At 41.9% G+C, this 25662-nt stretch overlaps 3 protein-coding genes across 7 annotated transcripts in view; all 3 read left to right on the top strand.

Moving 5' to 3' along the window:
• The first annotated feature begins 475 nt into the window (after positions 1–475).
• On the top strand, positions 476–3877 carry miip (migration and invasion inhibitory protein). 2 transcript variants are annotated; one of them, XM_084464275.1, is made up of 9 exons: positions 476–733; positions 936–976; positions 1160–1268; positions 1355–1466; positions 1570–1649; positions 1854–1980; positions 2471–2567; positions 2731–2847; positions 3139–3877. In XM_084464275.1, exons 1-9 carry the CDS (start codon positions 598–600, stop codon positions 3274–3276), a joined length of 957 nt encoding a protein of 318 aa, XP_084320401.1. In that variant the 5' UTR covers positions 476–597; the 3' UTR covers positions 3277–3877. The 2 variants fall into 2 exon arrangements, with proteins under 2 accessions (XP_084320401.1, XP_084320400.1); XM_084464274.1 differs by having other exon boundaries at positions 1567–1649.
• A 394-nt stretch (positions 3878–4271) lies between these two features.
• Positions 4272–23391, top strand: tnfrsf1b (tumor necrosis factor receptor superfamily, member 1B). 4 transcript variants are annotated; one of them, XR_014633193.1, is made up of 10 exons: positions 4272–4516; positions 17139–17247; positions 18374–18637; positions 19073–19198; positions 19495–19653; positions 19788–19881; positions 20837–21126; positions 21269–21364; positions 21725–21783; positions 21870–23391. XR_014633193.1 is itself a non-coding variant. In XM_084464441.1 (10 exons), exons 2-10 carry the CDS (start codon positions 9303–9305, stop codon positions 22032–22034), a joined length of 1149 nt encoding a protein of 382 aa, XP_084320567.1. In that variant the 5' UTR covers positions 6642–9099; positions 9203–9302; the 3' UTR covers positions 22035–23391. The 4 variants fall into 4 exon arrangements, 3 of the variants coding, with proteins under 3 accessions (XP_084320568.1, XP_084320566.1, XP_084320567.1); XM_084464441.1 differs by lacking the exons at positions 4272–4516; positions 18374–18637 and adding exons at positions 6642–9099; positions 9203–9353; XM_084464442.1 differs by lacking the exon at positions 18374–18637 and having other exon boundaries at positions 21275–21364.
• A 146-nt stretch (positions 23392–23537) lies between these two features.
• The window catches only part of trim62.1 (tripartite motif containing 62, tandem duplicate 1), a 31360-nt gene continuing 29235 nt past the window's right edge, over positions 23538–25662 (top strand). The window contains exons 1-2 of the mRNA XM_084464026.1: positions 23538–23799; positions 24749–25303. Coding sequence (XP_084320152.1) covers positions 24896–25303 — 408 coding nt within the window. The 5' untranslated portion in view covers positions 23538–23799; positions 24749–24895. The remainder of the gene's footprint in view (positions 23800–24748; positions 25304–25662) is intronic.

Below are 25662 nucleotides of genomic sequence, written 5' to 3'. Positions count from 1 at the left end.
AATTCAAAGGACTGTCGAAATAAAAACGTCACATACTGTAGCTATAACTTATATATAGATATATATTCATACATTGAGCAAGTAATTAAATTATTTGTTTGTAGTTTGTACTTTGCCGTAGTAGAAGACTATGATATAAATGACGATGTGCACTTAGGTAAACACGTGCATAGAAAGCACTAGCTAGTAAATTAGACAGTGAGTTCAAAACGATTGGTGGAATACATTGTTATAGATTTGTACACGATTAAAAAAATGGACCGTGGTTAATAAATAAACGTTAATAAACGTTTAACAACCAAACGTCCAACTCCACAATCAGCCGGAATCTACCACTTTAAAACCTATGACGGCCGTGTTGCACTCTGGGTACAACGCGTCTTCTGGCCAATCACGTCAATGTTGTCCTTGCGTTGTTATGGAACTGAGGAAGTGCCTTCTTTTTCAAATTAAATATACCACAATGCATCTTTCTGTTACTTTGCTCCTTTGGTCGATTGACGATTCGAGAACATAATAGTCAGTTGAACGAGTTGAGGCAGCAGAGCGAAAGTTTGCAGCAAGTTGGCGACACCCATCACACTGGCGGTATAGACCATGGACACGGGGGAAGATGCTATTGGCTTTATTAAGGGATTTCGTAGACCTGTAAGAACGGATCGCACTAAACATGCCGTAAATTTCGCTGCGGACCTGACTTTAAATCAAACCATGGCATCACAAAGCAGAGAAGGTGAGGTCATGAATGGAGACACCGCCCTCTCCAGATGAATCATCTATTTACAGAGATGCATTCAAATAGCACGAATGGCTCATTGTTCAAATTCTGTTAAATGTTTTGATGATGATTTTATGACCATGAATTCACTTCACTGTAAATTGTACACCCTTGTCTCTAAACGGACAAGATAATGATATTTTTGCTATTTTGTCAGTCAATAAACCACCACTACGTCACGATAGAGACATGGAACGGGTGAGTACAAACTCTTTTTTTGTTGTACTTTTGTACCACTAGATGGTGCTATAGACATCCGACATAGCCACTTGAGACATTTCCACCATTCATAGCCCTTTCTTAAAATTGAAAAAACGTACACATAACATCAGAACATATATGTAAATATAAACGATACATACCTTGTTTTTGTTTTTATAGAGGCCGGCTGAGGTTAGGGTCACATCCCATTCTCCGGAACAGGATGAGTTGACTCACTCAGAAAGTCACCATTACGTGCCACCTTTACTTGGATATGATTGGATAGCAGGTAGGCCTTCTCTTCATGGATCTCTTCTGTGGTATCTCTGGCTTATCCATGTACATATGCATACAAATGCACGATTATCCTCCTAGGAGTCCTGGATGCGGAAAGTTCTTTGATGGAGCGCTCTGAGGAGTTCTTCGATAACCTGCGTACATTTCGATCCACGAATAAAGACGCATGCGTCTCTAGTCGGCCTGTAAGGTAACAGTGATTGGACTAGTCCCTGATTATGCCACTTGAGGTCAATGTTGTTTTCAGAGATGAATACCTTTGTATATTGGCTCTTTTATTGTCTGCTTAGTAGATTGTTGGAGGAGGGCCCATCTGCCCAGCTGCTTTTAACGGACAGGGAAAACACAGAGAGCAGCACTGACGCACATCAATGTAAGTTGGGTGCTGGAACTCGATGGATTCCCTTCTTCCTGGCTCCCTTTACCTTTCTTCCTTACCTCAGTGGATCGTTCCTTCCTAACTTTCATCATTCGTTCATTCATTTCTTCAGTCATTCCTTCCTTCAGTCATTCCTTCATTCACCAGGAGCCAGAGTTGAAGTGTGCTGCTGTGTGCTTGGGCCCCTCCTCTCTCCAGGTACGTTCTGCTACAGGATCAACAGCAGACTATTCCCGGTCCCCCTGGACCCTCATGAATGTTGTCCAGTGTGCAGAAGACCCAAATCCACTATTCCCCATACTGCCACAGAGCCTGCGTTAGTCAGGTAATGTAAATAAGCTTGGTGGGAGTTTATCCTGAACATTAGCACCTGATATAAATATATCTTACCTTGGCCTCATTAGGCTCTACACAGATTAATTGACCAAATGGTAGTTACCTTAACACATTAACTCACATACTTAACATACACAGCCAAAAGTTGGTCCCATTTGCAACCATTTCTATTTATGTTCTGCAAGGCCCGACAATGTTTTGAACAAGGGTAATTCTTTTTCGGGGAATAACTATTACCTGATGATTTCCTACATTCTCAAAAATCTGCATTAAATGTTGCTTTCACTCCAGCACTCAGATTGTTTGTCGGGGTGTTCTGAACTTATCCAAGTAGATTCCTGACTATAAAGTTGAAATGCAATTAACATTATTGGCACAAATAACAAACCAATCCAGTTATAATAGAATAATAAGTATGGTTGTCCAATGGATCTAATAACATTGTTGCCTGATGAGATGTTTATTTTTTCTTTAATCAGGGTCAGCATCCCACGCTCCACAATCGGGCCAGCATATAAATATAAAGCCCATCGCCGGTGCAGTTTTGATCCATCTGATAGTTTGGGCTTACCATCAGTGAGTGATGTTTTTATTATTATCATTATTTCTTAATTCTACTTGTAGGAGTTTCTGGTCACCTTTGACATATTCATTCCTTGATCAAGAGTATTATCACTTTGACCAATGGGACATGTTCTTGATGGATTCTAATGGCATGCAGTGTTTTGCTCTGCCCTAGCATTGTCTGTCAGGCTGGGCCAATACGGGCCAGACCACAGTACCAGAGGCTGACAATCTGGATCTACGAGGCAGTCTTAACGTGAACAAAACCCCTGACCTCTCGCAGACTGAGATGGTAAGACGTTGCAAACGTTGACCAATGATCCTTGGTCGCAGTTGGAGAGTGCTACTTATTTATTTATTGATAAAACATAGCAATACTTTTAGATAATTGCTGTAATGGTAATTATAATGTAGGCCAATGGTGTACACTTACTACTTGTAGGGTAGCATAAAAGTAGAATCTGATTATTGGCATTAAATGGATCAAGTAATGAATGAATCTACTGGCTGATCTCATTTTACTACATGCATATCCAACAAAACGTAAAGTATTTTAGTTTAAATAGTCTATGTCTTTTGTTAGGACTTTTCTCTGTCAGGGGGGTCTGGCTGTTGGCGTGGTGACCAGACGGCCACTGTATCACGACTCGCTCGATACAGCTTCCAGCACCTCTCCCCCAAAAGGAAATACACGCGTGACACATCCTTCCATGTGTACTGACTAACCTCTTACCTTTTTATGTTTTATTTCAGATAATGTATCACTTCTTCATCTGTTTTACAAACCAACTAGCACCCTGGTTTATGTCTTGTGAAACATTTAGAAAATATCCACAATTTAGTGTAGAGCTTACATTTTTAACTTTGAATTAAAAGGTTAAATGCCAATGCTAGGACCCCTGCCATATGTGATTGAGTATTTTTTTTTTTATGTCCCTCTTGTCTCTTTCCCTTGTGTTGTTCTGTGTCTGAGAATAACAAAAGTAGTGTCTGATGTCTATTTGAAAATGCATAATTAAAGTAATAACCATGGTTCATGAGAACTTTTGTATAGTGTGGATGAGAAATTTGAGATCCCATCAGTCAACTAGACGGTCACTTCTGTTTTTAAACTTCCCTTTAAACGTTAGTGGAAACAACTAAGGGAAACTCACAAGTTTCATAGATGATTTTCACCATGTAGCTGTAGCCCTGCATTGTACTCAACGGAAGCAAACCAAGACCCTGAAGTGTGTGCCAACACACACTTCCTCTCTGTAAATTACAGAGTTAAGAAGTTAACTTCATGCTGCCTTTTGTCCATTTAGTAAATACTACACACACTATAAGCCCAATATAGGTTATTTAGAAATGTGCAGAAATGTGGTAAAATGTTTTTATTTTATAGTGGCACAGTATAAAGTGAAAAATGTAAAATGAACAGAAATATTAAAATAAATAATCATGGGATATATTCTCAAATGCAATGTCTATATTATTTCAGAATTTGACAGCATAGCTTAAGGTTATTCAAATCATCACATGCCGGTTGTAATTCAAGGAAGATGTTATGTTATTGCCTGTTCCATTGACTAGATAATGCCCTTATTTTAAATGTATTTTAAAAGGTGGTAGGTATGGTACAACGGTCACGTTCTGGCAAAACACTTTCGATTTCCGTTTAGCCTATTATTTTTGTAATGGCGAACTTCCTGAGTTGCAATGGCAGGAAAAAGGGCAGACATTACACAGGCTCCCTCTTTTACTGGCTGGCCTTTGATCAGTAGCCTAAACCACGCCGTACTAGTATAGTTGTCCTGTGATCGAACAGTGGCTTGTTTAGCCTCACTGAACCACACTCGGTGAGCCTGCTTCACTGCATGAGCAGACGCAAATCGCGGTCTGTGTTGCATTTACTTTGACGAGAGATGAGGGGCGCAGTAACGCTGGTGGCTGTCCTGTTGTCTGCTACAACATATCAGGTAGGATGTTATTACCTGTTTGTGTGCTATTTATCTAATTTGTTATAGATCTCTAGACAGCTGGGATGCACGCAACTGTGATGAACTGTCATTCAGTCAAAGGTTGGGAATCACTGACCTAGCCAATTCAACAAAAACTAGTGTGAAAACTTAATGCTCAAACCTTTCCTGAAATCTTCACTTATTTTGTCAAGTAAAGTTGCCCCATGCAATAAAGTATCCTGCCTAATGCTGTGTGTTTTATATAGGCTACACGCCTATTTGAACTGCTCAAATTATAATTCACTGAACATAGCCTAATCTAGTGTTACCAACCTGTTGTGGTCTGTAGGTTTGTGTGCTGGATTTGTTTCTTGAGTTGGACACATTTATAATAACGGAAAAATAAATAGATAATTAATTAAATGTATACATATTATACATTATGTTCAGTACACATATAAGTATGTAATACTTGTCGCTTTGTGTATTCCATGTGTTTTTTTAATGAATAATGTTGGGAAAAACAGTCTGCCTAGTTACTTGACCAGATAAAATGAGACGGAGAGGTGATAAAGTCTGTCAGCACGAGGGCCTCGGATTTATTGAGTAAAGTGGCAAAGGTAATACTGATTCATAAAGCGTGAGAGATCGAATACTCTACGTCCCCTAACAGCGCTGAGGTCGTCCGGAGCTTCGCCTCCGTGGACGTTCTGCTTCAGAAGAGCACCCGTGATCCGGTGCATGTGAAACTTATAGTATCTTTCCTAGCCAGGTGTGTGTGCTAGACTTTGTGTGGGGGGTTCTCTTGTCCCTGAGCCTCCGGGTTGTGTTGTCTTTCTGTGTGATATGTGTGTCCTCGCCATCCAGCTGTGGCAGAGTGTTCTCCGCAGACTGATAGGGGGGCTCGAGGGTCATCTTGACCCTCTTGAATGTGTGGTGTGTTGTGTTTGTTAGATTTTGGACCTAGAGTTGACTATATTCGTAATGTAATGTGTCCGTTAGGTTATTTTTGCCCATCATATCCCCCTCAAGTCGTCGTCAGACGACTTTCACTTAAAAATAACGACAAACTCGACCATATAAAAAAAACCAAAAAAATAATTAATAAAAAAACAGCTATCCCCCTCAACCCGTCGCTAGACGGCTTCACTTACTAGGGACACGAGGGGGTTGGACCTCAGCGCTTGACGTATCATTGTAGCATCATTATTATCACAGAAAGACGACAAACGTGACCATAAAAAATAAGCAACCATGAGCATGGGATCCTAATGTCTCGCTTGGCCGGGTGTATGGGGAACCACGTGGGAGAAACGCTACTCATGCTTCGGACATGAGTATGCCATACACACCCCTCCTAGGGGGTGGCATCCACCCCGGCCTTACATTGCATGCATCCCTTTACACAATGACACAGAAGGAAAGGTAAAATCAGAACATGTGATTAAGTAAGAAATCGTGATTACGAAATCAAACCAACACGATTAAGGATTTTTAAAGGATCATTAAAACCGAAAGTTAAAGTAATTAAAATTAAAAGATAACTCAAGTCAAAGTAATTAAAATCGGAAGATAAATCAAATCAAATCAATCCCTCCTAGCGGCCCGGTGGGGCCGCTAAATCGCAACAACAAACAAACAAACAAACAAACAGCATAATACGAGGCTATATATATGTCATAACATATCTTCCTTTCAGCACCTTCAGGTATAGAAAAATAAAAATAAGATAATAAGCAAGCAGGGACATCCTTCATTAGCCCCTGCCAGGGAGGCACATGGGAGTATGGGCGGTAACACCCCCATACTAGTTTAAAACCCGTTTATTCAATGGCCCTGGCAGGGCGCTATCCTGGTGAGCATGAGCAATACAGCGGGAAATATTATTGCAAAATGGCATTCTCCCGTAACCGGATTATAGGCTATACAGCAATTGAAGCAAATACAGCCAGGGGTGCCCTCAAGCCCTAAGGGAACGGGCCGTAGCCCCTGGTACCGGAACGCAGATCCCTGGTCCGAGCGGCGTGGGTGCATCAGGTGGGAGGAGGGGGCGGTGCTGTAGGCGGGGACGGGAAGTGGGGCCACCCTCCTGGAGAGGTTACTAGCACTTCACAGGTAGGGGGAAGGGCCAGCGGGGATGTAGTCGACGGCGGGGGGGAGCTGTGGGTAGGGGAGGTCGTACCCATAGCCAAGGGTCGCGGTTCCCAGGTGTCCTTCTTGACCGACCTGGTCCAGCTGGTCAGGGAAATCCATCAGGGGCATGAGGGGCACCGCTTCGGAGTAGGGAGGGGGTCGGTGTATCTCCTTTTCGAGGGCCTGTAACCCTGCCAGCGCTCTGGACACCGACCCCTCTGGAGTTTGGTTTCATCCTTCCTCTGGATTCATCCTTGGGCCAGTGGGATCTGCCAAAACATTCTCCCTTAACCGGATTATAGGCTATACAGCAATTTTCAAGCAAACTCAACATGTAAAATCAATTTAAAGCACACCAACTTCTATAGTTCCTTCAAAACTTTCCCTAGTCTCAAATTCTCGTGCGTACATTTTATCTAGTACATTTCTTTAACCTTCAACTTCTCTACTTGTCTCTGCTCCTTCAAACAACTTTTCCTAATAACTTTCAAACCTTTCAGATATACTTTACGAAACTTCCACACAATCTATACACAGTCCTAGTTACACATTAGATCTCAACTCTTGTGATATGCATGGATTCTGTGTCTAGTGTGATATTTTCCGTAGACTGCTCTTCTCTCTATCCGGGGCCGTGTTATCTGCCAAAACCCATAGAGGGTCAGCAGGAGGCTCGCCAGCTTCAGCATTATCATGTGGCTGTTGTTCCTGTTGGGGACCACAATGGAAATAAGACTGGGACTTTTGTGTTTCAATCCTCAATTGTATTCTTTTGTCTTTTCATGTGTGTGTAAGTGTGTGTCTATACAACAAATCAAATCAAAATCAAATCCTGGCTCGGCTGGTCGGCTCCGGGCGTCTCTGCATCTGGCTCCTCCTCACGCTCTGGAACTTGTGTTTCTATTGTTGGAATATAAACTTATGTACAGCAGTTAGTGGTCAAACATATTTTCTTAATTCTATTTCTTATTGCTCTAATGGAGGTCCCTTATGGGGCCTTGAATAATAGGTGAAGGCATGGGTCGACCCGTAAGCATTTCATGCGGGGTTAGATGCATCATTCTATTAGCATGCATGTGATAACTCATTAGTGCTAGTGGTAGTGCATCTACACAAGTCAATTAAGTCAAAAGTTTGATTACAGTATCCACACTTTGCTCTAATTTCTCACTACTTCCCTCCTTGCTTATTACATGATAAGCAAACCCAAAAATGCCATTGGTGCAACCAACTTTGAAGTCTCTAATCTTAACAACCTTTAAATAAAACAAATCTGGTGGGAAGGGAAATCAAAGCCAGTATATCCAAAACCAAAGGTCGATATTAGTGGGGTTTACCATCAGCCGCCCGAAACCAAACTGTTCCCGAAATTAACAAAGTTATGCACTAAACCGAAAACGTAACTTGAGTTAGTATATACCATTTTATAAACGAAAACGCGACATGTCTCATTGTGAGTCCACCACTTCCGCTGCCTGAGCCAACATATCTGACTCCTGTTCCTCCTCCACCTTTCACCTAACCCACTCGGCTCTTCCTATGGTGGTTGCAGCTCGTCACTTCACGATCAAGTGAGTCAATGCTCACAGTGACTCTGCCAAGTAATCGTGACTGTGCCTGCCTTAGGTTGTCCCTGGTTTCAAGGCATTTGAAAGGTAAACCCATTACTTCCGAATGTAAATTGAGAACCTAGCTTGTACCTTCCCAGCAGATGTAGCGCTAATCCATCCAATCCATAATCAATCTAATTGTCCTACTTGTAGAGGTTTTTAAGATTAAGTTTTATTTTATGTATTTTTATTCATTCTTATCCTTATAATATCCATATTTTTTCAATTATCCTTTCCAGTGTAAATAATAACATTAACTTTCAAGTTGCATGACACCTATTGTTTATCCGTATTCTTTTAGGTTAAATCACTTGGTTAATAACAACACTCTTAACTTCAATTGCAGTAACATTATTATTTTGTATGACTGATATGTATTCCCCTTTAGCCATAATGTGAATATCAGAACATCTTTTACAATTTAGTTGACACAAATGTAATTGTAATTAGTTATAGTAAAGACCATTTCCTTATTAACTCTATTGTTTCATCTGAAATATGCTTTCAGAACCACCTTGTGTGTTCCAACACTGCGCAGGGGAGTAACCTCCCTTATCTCAGTGGCCCTGATGAGGCCTACTACCCGGCCTTTCTCTGTCTAGATTATATGATACATTTTAATATAATGTCTATTATTACCGTAATCCCTCAGGAATTTAAAAAAAATCTTTTTTTTTATTTGTGCTGTCTTTTTGGTACTTAAACCTTGTCAGGTCTGTTGAACTGTGCATTAACTCCGCCGTCCCCGAGTCCTTTTAGGGCGGATCCTTCTGCTGAGATTGGTGAGAGAGGATTTTCCCTGAACTCTTAAAAAGAGTCCCCAGCGCTGGTTGACCCCTGGACTTCTGTGGACGAGCGGTGTGCATGCTATGGACAACTTTAAATGCTAATTGTTCATGTTATGGAGTCTAGATAATAACCTCTAAATCTCTCTGCCTGTCTCCCTGTGACTCTCTCACAGGCTGCATTCCCCTCTTATCTCTACTGTCCTTGCTGCAGACTACAAATTTGTCAAATGGGAAAACTTCAAATATGGCGGACAGGGCCTACAAATCTATGAAATGGGAGAACTACAAAAATGGCGGATGGGGACTACCTTTTTTAGGCATAGGGTCAGTTCCCACACACACTCTCTGTCTCTCTCTCCTCAACGAACACACACACTCATTGACGCACACACAGCCTCTTTTTCTCCTTCTCGAGCTGTCTTTTACGCAAACGCATACACGCACACACTCTCACTGACACACACACTCGCTCTCAGTTTCTCCTATACGGCAATTCACCATGACGTCACACTATGTTCTTCCGGGTGGCAAAAGCCGATGCGTTCTCCGTTGGCACCACTAGTAAACAAACCCTTCCACGATCGAGAAAAACAGAGTAAATGGCTTGAATTAATGATTTTCTTCTTGCGGGGTGCTACGGGACGTCTCATTAATATATATATATATAATATATTATATTATATTAATATAGTTTTCGTCATCGTTTCAACTTCAGATCAACAACAATGTTTTGTTGACTGTGTGACATAGTCTTTATTGTTATTTATTTATTATTATTTATTATTATTATTTGTGTTTACAGCCGGCTGGATGGCTTCTGGTCAGTGGTAGCCGCTCGTTCTGCCACCCGGAAGTGTCGTTACGGCTATTGTTTACTAACATTCTGAAATGCCGTATACACGCTCACACACTGTCTCTCGGTCTCTTTCTGACTCATGCACACTGACACACACTCTCACACTCACACAAACGCACATTCTGGCTCCTTCACTGACACGCACGTGAATAGACCCATTGTAGAGTTAAGATTTAGCAGAAGGCTAAATCAAACCTAAAAGTCTTCAGTTGGTGCTTTATAGTGCAGTACGGCATGTTTGAAAAATAGGGTCCTGCTGGATTCTCATGCGAAAACCGGTAAAAACCAACCCCCACAAGAAAATCCAGCAGGACAATACAAGACACCGCACCTTTAAGAGTTGTCGGAGTCGGGGCCCCTCTTAAATCCTCAGGGAGTTTATTCCAGCTATTTGTTGCCTGGCAGCTAAATCCTGCTTTCCCTTGTTTCGTATGGACTCTTGGAATAATTAACCGATTGATTTTAGTAGTGATTTGTCGCATGTGTGCCAGTAAAGCATTTTTATTTTTATTTTTTTCAATTTGGGGTGATCGTCCCGTGTGTAAAGGTGAGGGACGGTGGGCCTCGGCTATCCCTAATCTGCGTCAGTCCATGTGTTTGTCCGTCAGTCCCCGCATATGCAATGAATATATGGCCCAAATAAAGATTATTTATCGTGCTTTTTCAGGCACCTCAAATCCACTTATCAAGGTTCTCGAGGGTATTCTTTTCACCATGCAGCGAGCCTTATTTACCTTGGCCATCGGGAGTATTGTATCACCATGCCCGATCGTTATAGGCCCCGCTGAAGCAATAAATATAGGGACGTTCGTCCGCGTTCGCATGTGTCCCCCCTTCCCGGGTCTGGGGTTTGCTATGCGTTGCTGTGCGTGAACCCGTTCACGGGAGTTTTAGGGACGCTCACGGGCGTCCCGCGTGACGCCCCCCCCTCCCGCTATTAAAGTTTGCTATGCGTTGCTGTGCGTGAACCCGCCCCCGAGAATGGGGACACCCATCATCGTTGTCATATACATCTCCTCCGGGTCTCATATAAAGCCCGGGTATTCCCTCTAGGTCTCTCTCATATATAGCCTAGGTATCTTTTCCTCTCATCTTATGGCCATCGGGAGTATTGTATCACCATGCCCGATCGTTATAGGCCCTACCTTGGCCATCAGGAGTATTGTATCACCATGCCCGATCGTTATAGGCCCTACATAAATAAATCTCCTCCGGGTCTCATATAAAGCCCGGGTATTCCCTCTAGGTCTCTCTCATAGCCTAGGTATCTTTTCCTCTGGGTCTCTCTCATATATAGCCCAGGTATCTTTTCCTCTCATCTTATGGCCATCGGGAGTATTGTATCACTATGCCAGACCGTTATAGGCCCTACCTTGGCCATCAGGAGTATTGTATCACTATGCCAGACCGTTATAGGCCCTACCTTGGCCATCGGGAGTATTGTATCACTATGCCCGATCGTTATAGGCCCTAGGCCTCGAGGGTATTATTTCACCATGCAGCGAGCCAGTATTCGTGCGTCACGCGTTTAGGGTCAATCAGGTTTTTACAGGTTAACTCTACGTTGCACTCAGCTTTATCCCCGCGGGATGCCCCTAGAAAACCGTTCCTACAGTCTCATCTCCTAATGTGGTTCCTATATAACTATGCAGAATTCAGATTTTACGGGTTCTGCCTACCTTTTGTTTGGGCGCCCGAGGTGAGACTGCAGGAATCGGTGGTGCTCCGGGGTCCCGGGGCGTGCCCCTCTCCCTCTCCTTCAAAAAAACTGAAATCGGTTCATCCATTTTTATGGTCTCTCTGGCTCAAAAGTAAGAAATCCTCCAACTACCACTGTGCATTGTGCTCGCTGCCCCGCCCGCCTGTTTCGGTTTGGAGGGGGAAGGACCTATTATACTTGCGCGAGTGGTAGCACAAGCAAACTTTGTGTAAACATATCCCCGTGATACGTTGTCTAGTTTAGACTTCTGCTCTCATTTTTTCAAACGCAAAAATGCCCAATAGTTGTTTGGTAGCCTACCCGGTTGCACCGAAAATGTGCAACCGGTGCAACCTGTCCCTAGGAAGGGACAGAAAGTAAGCTTTCACGTTTTGCCAGTGAGAGACAGTGAGTGTTGCAAACGATGGCTGCGGGCGATAAGCAACCCCACAATTGGAGAAGACGCCGGTATTGAAATGATAAAAGGTAAAACGATATGCAGTCTCCATTTCAAACTGGAGGATTATGATAGAAATCTTTTCGGCATGATGAGGCACGCTCTAAAACAAACTGCTGTTCCGTCCGTCTCCGCTGTGGGCCCGTTCCCAGATGACGAACAGGCCAGTGCTTCTAATGCACCTCCCGCAGCAAAAAGCACTCGCCTACAGGTAAGACTGACGTAATATTCTACTATATTTCTGTTTACAAAGTACACAATAATAGCTTGAATACTTTACAAAATCACTCCCTAATGATCATGTTTTCATTTTCATATTCTTTTCCTTTTATTTTATTGCATACAGGGCCGCTGGAGGTCTTTCACAGTGCACTGCTCAAGTACCCATGTTCCATGGGGATGGGTAGTATGGGCATTGTCACTACCTGGAGCTTGCATGTACGGAGCCTGGGTCTGTTGAAGGTGGCGTTGCTGTTTTTAGGCTGTGATAGCCATAGGATAGGATAGCTACATTGTACATATTTTATTTATTTACTTATCTTTTATATTAAAGCATTTGTTTTTAATCTTATCTTTGTAATGTTGATGTATTGGATCATTTTCCTTTGTGAATAAAATCTTATATTGTTTTTACCACCTTACCTTGGACTCCTGTATAAACCCATGTTCACCATAATGAACTTGTGGGTGGGACACTTCACTGTGATAATTATTTACATTTGTCAGATTACCTTTTTTCCATGTTTTTTTAAAACTACAATTTCTGTGGTATAAATCACGAAGATGCAAAGTAGGTTCAGCATACAGCCATCATGTATGAATGCAGCAAGAATAGATGACAATATCAAGTACTTTAGGTATCATTTGTATATTACTGTACAGCATAAAAACATTTGCTAATTACAGTACCTCAGCATGTCAAGTATTTGTACTCAACCTTTTCTCCCCAGTTGAAATAAGTGTTTCTCTTATACAGTAGGCCTACTTTAGTATAACAGCACTTGGGTTAGTAAACAAATCACAACAACCAACATGAATTTGAAGTTTTATACATGAAAAAATATAAACTATTTACAAAAATAAAATGTGTAGGGTGCGTTTGCTAAAGTCAAAATAGTCACAGCTCATCTTGAGCATCTACTGTCTCCTGGTAGCCACAATACTGCTCATCTTGTGCTGGGTAATGAGCTCTGGACAACACAGGCTGGCAAAACAAGGCGATTGCCTCTCCCGTCTCTCGCCTTGCAGTATCCACTCCAGGATATGCCGGTAAGCTGTAAGCCAATACTGTCTAAGAAAGAAAGAGAACAACATTAGCAAAGCAAGATAAATGATGCCTTGAGTAGCCTATCCAGCATTACACAGACTTCAAGCTCACGTAACGTAGCCTATGCTCTGCCAATAAGATCGGCTACTTTCGGATAACTACATTGTCACGTTCCTCGGGACTCAAAACTATTTTAGCCAATGTGTTAGTAAAAACAACAACACTTACTCTATGCTCAGACGTCCGTTTCTCCCAGTGGGCTTTGGCTGGCGTTTCCAGTTCACTTTCTGGGTCCGGAAATATGTATCCAAAACCCAACTGTTCAGATGAGGCGTAAAGCCTGGGTGAGAGGTTACACACATGGCCCCGTCCTCGCCAGATTCAGACATTTCTTCTAGAAGAAACTGGCAACACTGAAATTCGCTGCAAGGCAAGGCAACTTTATTTATATAGCACTTTTCATACACAAGTCAGACTCAAAGTGCTTCACATATATACATTTTCATACAATAAAAGAAAATAATAGATAAGTAAAAAGTAAAATAGATAGAAAATGAAGGCAAAGTTAAAAAAAAACATTTTAGAAAGGCAAAGTAAAAAGAAAATGCATTTTATAAAGTGAGAAAATAAAGGTAAAGTTAGTAATAAAATAAAAAATTGATAGAAGCATTGTAGATTTAAGATTTAGCAGAAAGCTAAAGCAAACATAAAAGTATTCAGTCTTGTTTTAAAAGCTGTCAGAGTTTGGGGCAAGTCTTAAATCCTCAGGGAGTTTATTCCAGCTATTTGTTACATAGTAACTAAATCCTGCTTCCCCATGTTTCGTGTTGACTCTGGGGATAATTAACAGATTGGTCTCAGAGGATCTTAGTAGCCTAGAAGGCTTATGTAGTGGAAGCATATCAGTTAAATATTTTGGCCCTAAACCATTCAATTCTCTGACATACAGGGAGCCAATCTAATGATATATGTTCAAATTTTTTGGTCTTTGTTAGAACTCAAGCAGCAGCATTAGTGTAGTTGTAGCTGTAGTTGCCATAGAGTTTTTTTGGGAGACCTGTAAGGAGACCATTGCAGTAATCAAGCTTACTAGTGATAAAGGCATGTAGAGAGGGTCCTAAGATCGAACCTTGTGGGACTCCACATGTCACGTTTGTTGATTCTGAGGGTGCTTTCAGACATAGTTCGATTGCTTTGGTCTGCAAACAGACGTTAGTTCGGTTCGTTTTCACATATGCATATTTCTAAACGAACCAAAATAGACCAAGCAAACCAAAATAGACCGCGAAGACTACGCCAGTTTCGCGCCACTCACGGGCCACTTCCGAGAACAAAATGGAGCGACAGATTTTCGTTGCGCTCCTGGGGCTGATTCTCGCCTATTACATTGTATGTGTCGGTAACTTTCAGCAAACTATTCAGTTTGAAAATGAGTCGCGGCTGCGACTCGAAAACAACGTCATGATGCATTGGAGTCGTCGACGGCGCATTGCTCGCCACTTCAAACAGAAGAGACGTGCCCGCCTCCTGAATGACCGCAGATAACCTTTCTCCCTTAGCTGCTTGCTGAATAGCGCATAAACGTCGCTGTTTTTATGGGTCGTGGGAAGTTGTTCCTGTATGTGCTGATCCGACCAAATATTTATGAGGCATTTTATCTCCTCACTAGTCCACGTTTCTCCGCAGTTTGAGGGTTTTGGGGCTTTTTTCATCTCGAGCCGCCGATGAATAAACAAATCAACAGATCTACATACATCAAAAAGGTTATAGTTGGGAGGAGCTGTCTCTATCAGAACGGTTGCACTGTTATTTTGTTCTAGTCATGTTTCAGTTAAAAACATAAAATCCAGTTGAGAAGTGGGGCTCCCTCCGCTTGGGTGTTATCAGACTGTGGTCATGACGTGGGGATGGTATCATTGACGCAGATGCAAGTTTGATGCCAACATTTCTCAGTTTCTTAAATTCATCTGGAAAATCATAAAGGGAGGAGACAGTGGAACTGGAGTTGTTGTTGTGGCTATGGGAGAGATGAGGCTGGTGGTCATCGTCGATGGGGGAGTGCTGGAGGTCATCGTCGATGGGGGAGTGCAGAGGAGGGGGGTGGCCGTTCCTCGCCAAGCCAGCATCAGCAATGGGGGAAGGCATGGTGTCGATGGTGTCGGGCGGGCTGTTGTCTCTCTTCAAGGTCTGTGGTCTGTCTGCTATCTGTGTGTCAGCTAGTGGGACAGTAGATGTGTGGGGGAGGCTGTAGTCTCAAACAGTTACACCACCAGTTCACTCCGGCGCACTCCGGCTCCTCGTCCTCTGCAACAGGCAAGGCTTGTTCAGCTGCAGCCGCAGCAGCAGCAGCCTCCTCCTCCATTTGTCTCAATTCTTCCTGGCTGTATTGTGGCTTGTACAAATAGCCCTGAATGTCCGAATCCAACAATATATTTTCAAAATCCACTTGGCTGTTTCCCATTGCAAATTTGCTTCTGCCATGGTCAGAGGTTTGTGTCGGTCTAGTTCTCTAGCTAAGCAGTGAAGAAACATGGCGGACATTGTGTTTACATCTCGTACACAAGCTCCCGCCCCCCTCATTCCTTATTGGTGGTTCCTTATTGGTTGCTTACAAATTTGCGGAACTAGTGGTTTGTAGTCCTCAGCCCTTCTAGCAGGCAAGCAAAGTTCTACTGAGATGACGTCAAATGCGTCATTTGACGTCAGGTCAGTAGAAATGTAATCAGGACAGCTGGGCCTAGGGAGGACTGGGTTAGACTGAGGGAAGAAACAAACTTTTTTAAATATTATAATAGCGATTTTATAATGATAGAACGCCGGTTCTGAATCTGTGAAGTATTCCTTTAACTTTGAGTGATTATTCCTGTTTGCAGCCGCTGGCCAATCAGTTGCCAGCAGCCTGTTTACGTCATACAAAAGTACCTGCTCAGCTCGCTTGGAACCTCGACAGAGGTGCTACTAAAAAAAGTACCAGGTACCTGGTACTTTTTTTGGCAATGGAAATGCAAAAAAAGGCGGGCCAAGTCGAGGCGAGGCGAGTTGAGCTGGTACTGTCGGTGGAAAAGGGGCATTACGTATGTCACTCCCACAAGCAGCATTACTGACCTTTTCTTTCTGCTATTTCACTGATGACAGTGATGACAATATAGTGGTACACCAAAAGTCAAGGGTTGGGAACCACTGACCTAGCCAACTGCCAACATTTGGAATGGTTTTATTCAAAAAAGTGTTAAATCTCTTATTAAGGTCAATATTAATAAAAGGCCTATAATAATAAGCTAGTAAAGCTTGTAAAGCAATAAGCAAGCGGCTTATTACAGTACCATCTTTTTAAGTAAATTGTTTCTTACACGATGCCATTGACATAGCCTAGAGAGAAAATTGTATCCAAAGAAGGCAGTTAAGATTCTACTCATAGCCTCCTCTTTTATCGCAATAAAAAAATGCATGTTTGTTTTGGAAGGCAGCCAAAAAAAAAGGGACATAACAATGTTCTTCCTGTAGCTCTATCGGGGAAAAGAATGTGTGTCTTTATCGTCAGACTATGAGCATTTCCTTGAAGAAACAACACTTTGGGCTAGGCTCGCACTGCTACACCAATTTCCTGTTAAAGAAGGCATGCAGTTGCAAGTGTTATTGCAAAGCATTGCTGGCAGTATTATACTCTATACAGAGCTGATGCTAACCACATTGTAACTACTGTGTCTGCGTGCGTGCGTGTGTGCAGAAATACAACATATAATTCTGGCCTCAAGTTGTTGTTTCTAGTAGTGCAACTCTTAATCAAGTAATAATAGAGGGATCTGCTCTGTTTCTTTATGTCAATGCAGGTAGACTCTCTGCTGCCGTATCAGCTCACCGCAAGTGAGAAATGTGCCAAGAAAGAATACCTTACTCAAATATCAATGTCTGATTGGTGCTGCAGCCGGTGTCCCCCAGGTAAAAGAATAACACCACACGCAAACATACACACACACACACACACACACACACACACACACACACACACACACACACACACACACACACTTAATCACCAATAATTAATAATTACGCCTGTCACTTCTATCACCACATGATTCTGCTTAGAACTAAAGACGTTGGATAATGTCTTTTTAGTTTATGTTAACAAATGATGTGCATAAAGAAGGTCATAATGGTTAATGAGAAGGAAAAGGAACAGGAAGGGTCATTGCCATGGGAGATAAGATATAACAGTAATGGGGAGGGAAGTGGGAAATGTAGCAGCCTGTGGACATGTTTGTTCGTCTTAGTCTCAGTTCATGTTTGATTTCCCAGGGTCTTTGTCAACAAGCAAAGAGCAAAACGCCTCTGGACGCAATTGGATAGACCTACAACCAATCAGAGATACAAAATGTGTGATACGTTAGCGGCAGCCATCTTGGTTGTTTATGAAAAAAACTAAATGGTGCTCTCATAGGGCGCTCCTCGCAATTGTATCAAACCTGCCACATTTTAGATAAAGTGTTGTGATTGGCCCGACCCGGGCCAGGTTGGCTGTCAGAACGGTAGGGGTGCAAGACATATATGCTAGCACAAATAAAACGCGAGCTCGCAGATTAGTCTGGTTCCCAGGCTAGAAAGACCCTAGTGGAGAAAGAAAGGGGCGAACGGCTTTACAGGGTTTGGGCAGCAGAGGATGACAAATGTTAATTTGTTAATTATTTTAAAGGATTTTTGTTCGTCTATTGCTGTTAATAAGATTAATACATACAGTTTTAAGTTTAAGTTGAAGTTCATCGTTAAACATGTGATCCTTAGGTCAACCCAACCATATTTCCAGTTTCCACTTATTTAAATATATATATATATATATATATATATATATATATATATATATATATATATATATTTTTTTTTTAAATCATATTTACATCTTACAGCACGCAACTCTTGCTACGTTGAGAAAAACATTTCAACAATATCTAATAGATCATATCATAACATAAGTCTGCAAAAATTATGGATGTGACTATTACTGATATTTGTCTGACAAGTTTAAATTATATAAATGTCTTTGTGACAATTTTCATACTGTCTTAAGCCTACAATACGATGAGAATGAAGACAACACAAGCTCTCGCCTGACACTGGCCTTGCATCACACAGCTGCACCCGCACAACCTCCTTTAAGTGATTCCACTATTGATTAACTTACAACACTACGCTTTATGAGTCACAACCACTGGACGTGAGAAGAAGGGGTCAACTCATTCATCATACCATCTGCTGATTGTAGAGATATCAAAACATGTTAATGCACATTGTGGAAAGAAGGCAGGGATCACACCGAACAGAGCTCACTCCGGTAAGGATCATCAGCCATATGTGACGTCATTGGGATTGCATGATAAAATTCCCAAAGAAACAGCTGGAATGCTTTGTTATTATTCGTTAATTCATTTAACTATATAATATATGTGACACATATGTGTAAACAAGACTAATCTGAACTAAATCTGCTTTCAATGAGCTGAGAGCCTTTATAATAACTCTTTGACTCATTGTATCTTTACAGATTAGATAAAATAGATTAGATTCAACTTTATTGTAATTTCACTAGTAAGGACAACCAGTACAACGAAATGCAATGGATCTTCTACTTCAACAAGAAACACCAATCTGTATACACTTCCTTTTGATTGATAAAACATCCGAATGCTGGTGTTACCATAACCTTTATATAACCCAACAACACGTGACGGGAATCATGTTGAATGTTAGTGGGGTTATTTTCTTACAGGAAGCATGCTGAAAGTGAGCTGTAATGAAACTACTGACACTGTGTGTGAACCATGTCCGAGCGGTCAGTTTATGGAGGCATGGAACTATAAATCAAGCTGCTTTTCATGTCGTAAGTGTGGAGAAGGTGGGTAATGGGCACAGATCTTACCATTTCTTAACAGTTTAGCACTGCTCAACAATTCTGACTTAATTTTAAGTTTAAGTCCATTAGTGTCAATCAGTGAGACAGAAAAGAATATCAAACCCCTTCTGGACTCAATAGAGTTCTGAATCGTTGTTTTGTTGTTTTCTTAAGTGAATGAGAGCGAAAGTGAACGCCTTCTCTGTGATGGCGGCTTGTTCGACTCTGTTTGAATGTTATTAATTTCCAACCCCATGTGCCGCGTGTATGTAATATTTAATATATACATGTCCATTCAGATGAAGGTCTGCAATATTTGCAGAACTGCACTACCAGCACCAGGTCCAGGTGTGTGTGCCAGCCTGGCATGTACTGTGACGTCGAATTTAATGACCCATACTGTACAGGATGTGTCAAATACAGTTCATGCCCACTTGGTTTTGGAGTCTCGGATCAGGGTACAGTGGCCTGCTATTATTTATTCTATAAAGGACTATCTACAAATGACATGCAAACAAAACAATTGGTTGGCATGGTTAAGGCATGAACTATTCATGGCTAACTGTAAGAATACTTCTTTCATGGATTTCAGGGACTGCAGATTCAAATACAAAGTGCTCACCTTGTCTTGATGGAAAATATTCTGACGTGGTCTCCCACACTGAATCCTGCAAGCCTCATACAAGGTGAACAAAACCATCCGTCTGCACTGGTCATGGTCATTAATTGCATAAATCTCTGTATCTGCGATGATCCTTTCTCTCTTTCTCTGAATCTCTTTCACTCTCTTTCTCCCTCTCTCTGTCTCTTTGATTCTTTGTCTTGCGTCTCTATCTCACACTCTCTCTTGGCGTTTGTCATAATACTATACTGGCCAGGCTGGACTCGGTTTGACTCGACGAGGGCAGCCCAGCGAGGCTGGGATTTGAGTCTCCATTACAACAGGGCGACTCGCTTGAGGGTGTTTCTTTAACTGAGATGCGCTTGTCTTGAGTTATTTTTTGCCTATGTCGTTTTATGTTATAGCCTACCATAAAATTGTACAGATTGGTTAAAGAGACATTTAATAATTCCGGGCTGTTTCAAACAGAGGGAACACCCACAATGATATCCACGAACAGGGATACAGTTAGATGATTCCTAATCTCATTAGCTCATTGATAGCTGATTTGGTTCAGTCGTGTTTACACATATATTTCACATATATTTATATGAGTGCCACATGATGTAAGGTTTATATTGTTAAAGGAATGAATGAATAATAAAGAATTAGCCTGTTGAGAACTCAAGCCATACTCTGCATGCATGCCGATGCGTCTCAGACACAAGAACAGACAGTTTAATCCATTTCTGTCTGGTCTCTATTCATACAATTTGAGTACTATACATACAACTACTCGCTCCAAACAGCATCCAGGGCGCTCACCGCAGCCAACTTGGCGGGGGGGGGGGGGGGGGGGGGGTAATGGAATGGAAACTGGTAATGGAAACTAAGATCAGCAGGGCATGGTGCGGGTGGTGTATGATGCATCTTGATCACACAAAAAAAAACCTTTTGACTCGACAAGAGATGTGCTAATGTAAAAAAAATTGCCTTCCGTCTCTATCTCTCTCACACTCTGTATGTCTCTTCCTCTGAAGGTGTCAAAAAGCTGTGGTGAAGCAGGGCACCGCTACCTCAGACACAGAGTGTGACCCGACGTCTTATGTATACTCCACGATACCTAAGAGCACCACAACAGACACACAGTCTACTGTGGGGTATACAACCCCAAGTCTTAAAGTCTTAAGGACTTCAACCCCAAGTCTTAAAGTATTAAGGACTTCAACCCCAAGTCTTAAAGTATTAAGGACTTCAATTCCAATGAAAACCGACTCCACGTTGACTCCCATCCAGTCGTCCCATCCAGCAAGCACTGGCGTAAAACTAGGTTGTCTTATTGATTTGATGAATATAACAACTATATCACATTGTGATCTTATCCCTTTTTGAAATATTAACCTGTGTGTTTGTGTATGTGGGTGTGTATGTTTGCGTGTGCGTGTGTGTAACTAATACAACAACTGTATTAGTTACAGTTGTTGCCCTTAGTGTCATCGGCTGTGTTTTGCTCATCATTATCCTGGTTATCCTGGTGCTGTGGCAATCTAAAGGCATCAACAGGAGAGGTAATGCTAGATGCTGTATGATGTAATCATCCTTTAGGTTTTAACCATATACACACTTCCAACTCAATGAAATTCAGATTTTTATTTCTTGATTTGATTAGTTAGTTCATTCTTTGTAATACATATCCGTCATGCAATGCAGAAATTCAGATTGAAATTGTGTTATAAATATACAAATAGATAGTTATATATAGGTTGAAAGATTATTATAATATTTTTTTATGAAATGTGTTGACATTGCATGAATGCTTGTCGAATAGTGAGTCAAACAAACTGAGATTGTGTTATATACACCGTTTTTATATGTGAAATATCAACTAGCTCTCTCTGTCAAGTATCAACTCATTGTTCCTTCCTCAGGAAGTCAAAAACACAATTTCTTGACAGATACAAATGGAAATTCCAAGATTGTTGAAAGCGTAAGTATCCTGATTTCACCTTTCAATACACACATAGTTATTTTGTATTATGCAGACTGTGACTTTCCCTCCTCTTCTGCCGGCAGATGCGTCACAATAATGCATTAGATACTCAGATCACATCAATGGCACCTGAACTGCAGTGTTTGATGGATACTCAGGAACCCTGCACTGGCCGCAGTGATGCTCCTGAAAAAAGTTTTGCAGGGAGGAAGGACCCCCATGTCATAGAACATGATTCTTTAGTGTAACAATAATAGTGAATGTTGTGCAGGTTTTGTACAGACGCTTTTGAGTGTGACACACACAAGCAGAGGGTGGCTTAGGCCCAGGTAGAAGTTTCTGGCTCCCCCTGGTGCACTACTTAATACCCATTCAAAAGAAGAAGTAGAGAACTGATGCACAATTATTCCCACGCTATATTGCATATTTATGCAACCAATGCATATCACTCTGTTCAATTAGTGTCTGAATTCCCCTGATGCTTATTCCCTTTATAGCGTCCAGTACACGGCACTCTATAGGGAGTGAGGGCACAAGAGAGACAATTCAACTGACTCCTGAGCCCGGGGCCCTCCAACTTAGCACTGCTCCCAATGTCAACGTTGGTATCACTTTGCACCCAGCTAGCGGCTGCTGCTGCCGCTGTCCCTCGTCCCTCTCCAGCGCACAACGCTGAGTCAGTCCTGAGAGATGTTGACCTCCCCATGGGGCCGGAAGTGGAGGGCTCAGCACGAGGCCGTCTGGTTGTTAGAGGACAGTGTTGTTGGTTTTAACCGAATAAGGGGAAGTGCTTGTATTTTTAGTCGGATGGCTAAACCTTTTTTTTTTTTTTTTTTTACTGTACAATAAGTTCTGTGTGTTTCGGGTGAGAGGAGCAAACGCAAACAAGGAAGCTATTTTTTGGATCCATATTAGATGATGGTGAGGTTCTGTGTATGTTGCCTTCCAAGACCTCTTTGGGTGCTATACGGTTTGTAACCAATGCCAAAGCCCTCATTCACCGTTGTATTGTACTGGTGTTGTATGGAGTTTGTTGGATTTCCTTAAGGCTTAACAGGCTGACCACCTTTTATTTATACTTAATTCATTCATTCTTAAACTGCACCATAGCTATGCATTTATTTGCACAGAATACTTGCACAGACTTGCGGAAAAAAAGGCTTTAGATTGCAGGCCCCTCTTCCTGGAATTGCATTCAAAGCAAATTGTATCTATGAGAGTTTGTTTCTTTCAGCATAAGGCAAAAGCAATAACTGAAAATGAGGCAGTGAGTTGTAACTATTTTGTTGCTTAGCCTCACCAGTAAAATGTCATCCTTGATTGTGTTATTGTAAACGTTCATGTACAACTGCTGATTGTCAAATATATATTTGTACAGTAAATAAATGACCAAAGAGGCAGATAAGTTGCACGTGTTTATAGAATCATAGAAACCTATCAATACTTATTCATGAAATGTATTGGCACGTTCTCTCTTTGGACAATCGCGCCCCCTACTGGTTCATAAACCACTGTGAATTTGATATTAGCATTGTTTAGCTAATGTATATGAGAATTAAATCTGATCATGTTATCGGCCTATGAATGAACAAGATACACTTGATGTGTTTTTGCATAAACGGTTGCAGTGCATACCAGATGCCATACAGTGTTTTCATTTAATTTAAAGAGCCCAAGACCAGAGATGGTCAGCTGAGCTCAAGAGCGAGCGATGGGGTTGAGTCTGCGCCGTACCATTATCGGGTGAAAAGAGGATCCACACTTCCGAAATTTTCAAATATTAAATCCACACTTTATTTCAAAGACGTAAAATGGTTAATCATTCATGTCCTTTAATGCGTTTTAACCATATGTATTGTGATAGAGTACTATTAGTGACCAGTATTTCTAAACATTATATATGGAAACACCCACTGCTCGGACCGGTGGTTTGCTCTGTTGCCGCTGTTTGTTGTTCCCCTTCCTGAAGGAAAATCAAGCGCTGGGACTGCCCGTGTCGGCATCTGTGAGCTGGTGAGTTGAGTTTATTTTAGCGTTTTTATTGATGACTGGTTGTATTATTTGGTTGAAAGAAAGTATTTTGTGGTACCAATTTTGCCAGTTAGCCACGTGTCTTTATTGTCAAAAAGTACAAAAAGTGGTTTTCCTTTATTTAGTCCCTGACATCTGCGTGTTGTGGTCCGTAGAAAGGTGGTGTCGTGGTTTGGCTCAGATGTAACGTTACACTTGGGAAACAGCAAGGTGCAACGCGCCGGTTAAATTGCAGTCTTGCTAAGCGGTGATAAACGTTTGACACTTTATGATTGGAAACTGCTAACTCTTGTGAAAATACAATACTAGTCGTTTCGAGGAATCAAGGAATCTGTCAGTGATCATGACAATGAGAGCAGGAGAGGTTAAACGCTGCAGGTGCTCCCCTAGCATTCCGTATGGGACAGGGGTTCAGAAGTGAAATAGGCTATCTTTTCATGGTTTCTCGTGGTGCTCTTTTCCTTCAGGAGAAGGACCGTTAATTCTTTCAATCAATTGTTACAACCTTTCATGTTAAATGATTCACTGATCATTTTTTTTTTATATTCATACAACCACATTGATAACGCGGATCGAAGTGATCTGAAGTTTGCATCCATAGATCATCCTGACATTTCCTGGACAAATCGCAGTGAACGTCAAGTTCTCGAGTAATCCTTACTTCTTAACCCATTTAATGGTAGCCTACATGTGGAGTAAAAATGAAATACATGAAAGCAACAATCTTTCGATTTTATAAAACCACCAATGTTAAATAAAACGTATGTTGTGTCGGTTAAAACAACACTAAATGATGTATTCTACTTTGTTAATATCAACAACATAAATATGCAACAGCTAGGACTTCCTTCAATGACTTCCTCATACGCAATGCCATTGTCATTTAAGAGATGGATCAGCTAACAGACCTTTTGGTATCTATCCCCAACAGAGCTATTCAAAAGCTGAAACCCCCTGATTCTCCAGAAGTCCAGCAAGCGATCAAGACCAAACTTAAAGAGTTCCACAAGAAGCCAAGGCTATCCTGCACCCGGAAGAGCTGTCTGTTTTAGATGCGACCCGCTCTCTGTGTTTGCTAATGGCTTGCTGTCTGAAGGACGAGCTGCTCTGTTCCATCTGCCTGAGCATCTACCAGGACCCGGTCAGCTTCGGGTGTGAGCACTACTTCTGTCGGAAGTGCATCACGGAGCACTGGATCAGACAGGAGCCCCACGGCGCACGGGACTGTCCCGAGTGTCGGCGCTCCTTCCCCGACCCGCTGCTCTCACCCAGCCTCAAGCTGTCCAACATCGTGGAGCGCTACTCGGCCTTCCCGCTGGACGCCATCCTCAACGCCCAGAGGAACTCGTACCCCTGCAAGGACCACGAGAAGGTCAAGCTCTTCTGCCTCAGTGACAAGAGCCTCGTGTGTTTCTTCTGCGACGAGCCGGCGCTGCACGAGCAGCACCAGGTGACCACCATCGACGAGGCCTTTGAGGAGATACAGGTCAGTGTGGGGACTTGTTTTTGTGTTTTTTCTCAAAAACACAACACACCTCAAAAACCTTTTCACCTATTCGGGACGAGAATCCGCAGGGACCCAACACTACGATATTATTAATATAGTTTGAGTTCCTGTGTCATATGTATTCGATGACTGTATATTTTGTGTGGTTTAATGTCGTGTTTTAGGTTAGGTCTGCCATTGCATTTTAAATGAATGTGGCGAAACGGAACAGAATGTTTTCTGACTTTGCTTAATTAATGTTATGCCAGGTCATGTAACACCCCAGGTTCCAAGTATTGGTTTACTCACATTAACATAGGTGTACATCATTGATAAGCCTCTTACCTTGACAACATCTC

Source organism: Micromesistius poutassou, assembly GCF_964030765.1.
Source record: "Micromesistius poutassou genome assembly, chromosome: 2".
Lineage (NCBI taxonomy): Eukaryota > Metazoa > Chordata > Actinopteri > Gadiformes > Gadidae > Micromesistius > Micromesistius poutassou.
The sequence above is the reverse complement of the archived record's forward strand: the minus strand, read 5'-3'. Positions and strand labels throughout refer to the sequence as shown.

Excerpts from the sequence above, each read along its gene's own strand:
- miip (XM_084464274.1), top strand. The coding sequence starts at position 598 with ATGGACACGGGGGAAGATGCTATTGGCTTTATTAAGGGATTTCGTAGA. Across the intron at positions 2,568-2,730 it reads ATAGTTTGGGCTTACCATCA|CATTGTCTGTCAGGCTGGGC; the intron begins GTGAGTGATGTT and ends GCTCTGCCCTAG. Across the intron at positions 2,848-3,138 it reads ACCTCTCGCAGACTGAGATG|GACTTTTCTCTGTCAGGGGG; the intron begins GTAAGACGTTGC and ends GTCTTTTGTTAG.
- tnfrsf1b (XM_084464440.1), top strand. The coding sequence starts at position 4,463 with ATGAGGGGCGCAGTAACGCTGGTGGCTGTCCTGTTGTCTGCTACAACA. Across the intron at positions 19,654-19,787 it reads TTTTGGAGTCTCGGATCAGG|GGACTGCAGATTCAAATACA; the intron begins GTACAGTGGCCT and ends CATGGATTTCAG. Across the intron at positions 21,784-21,869 it reads ATTCCAAGATTGTTGAAAGC|ATGCGTCACAATAATGCATT; the intron begins GTAAGTATCCTG and ends TTCTGCCGGCAG.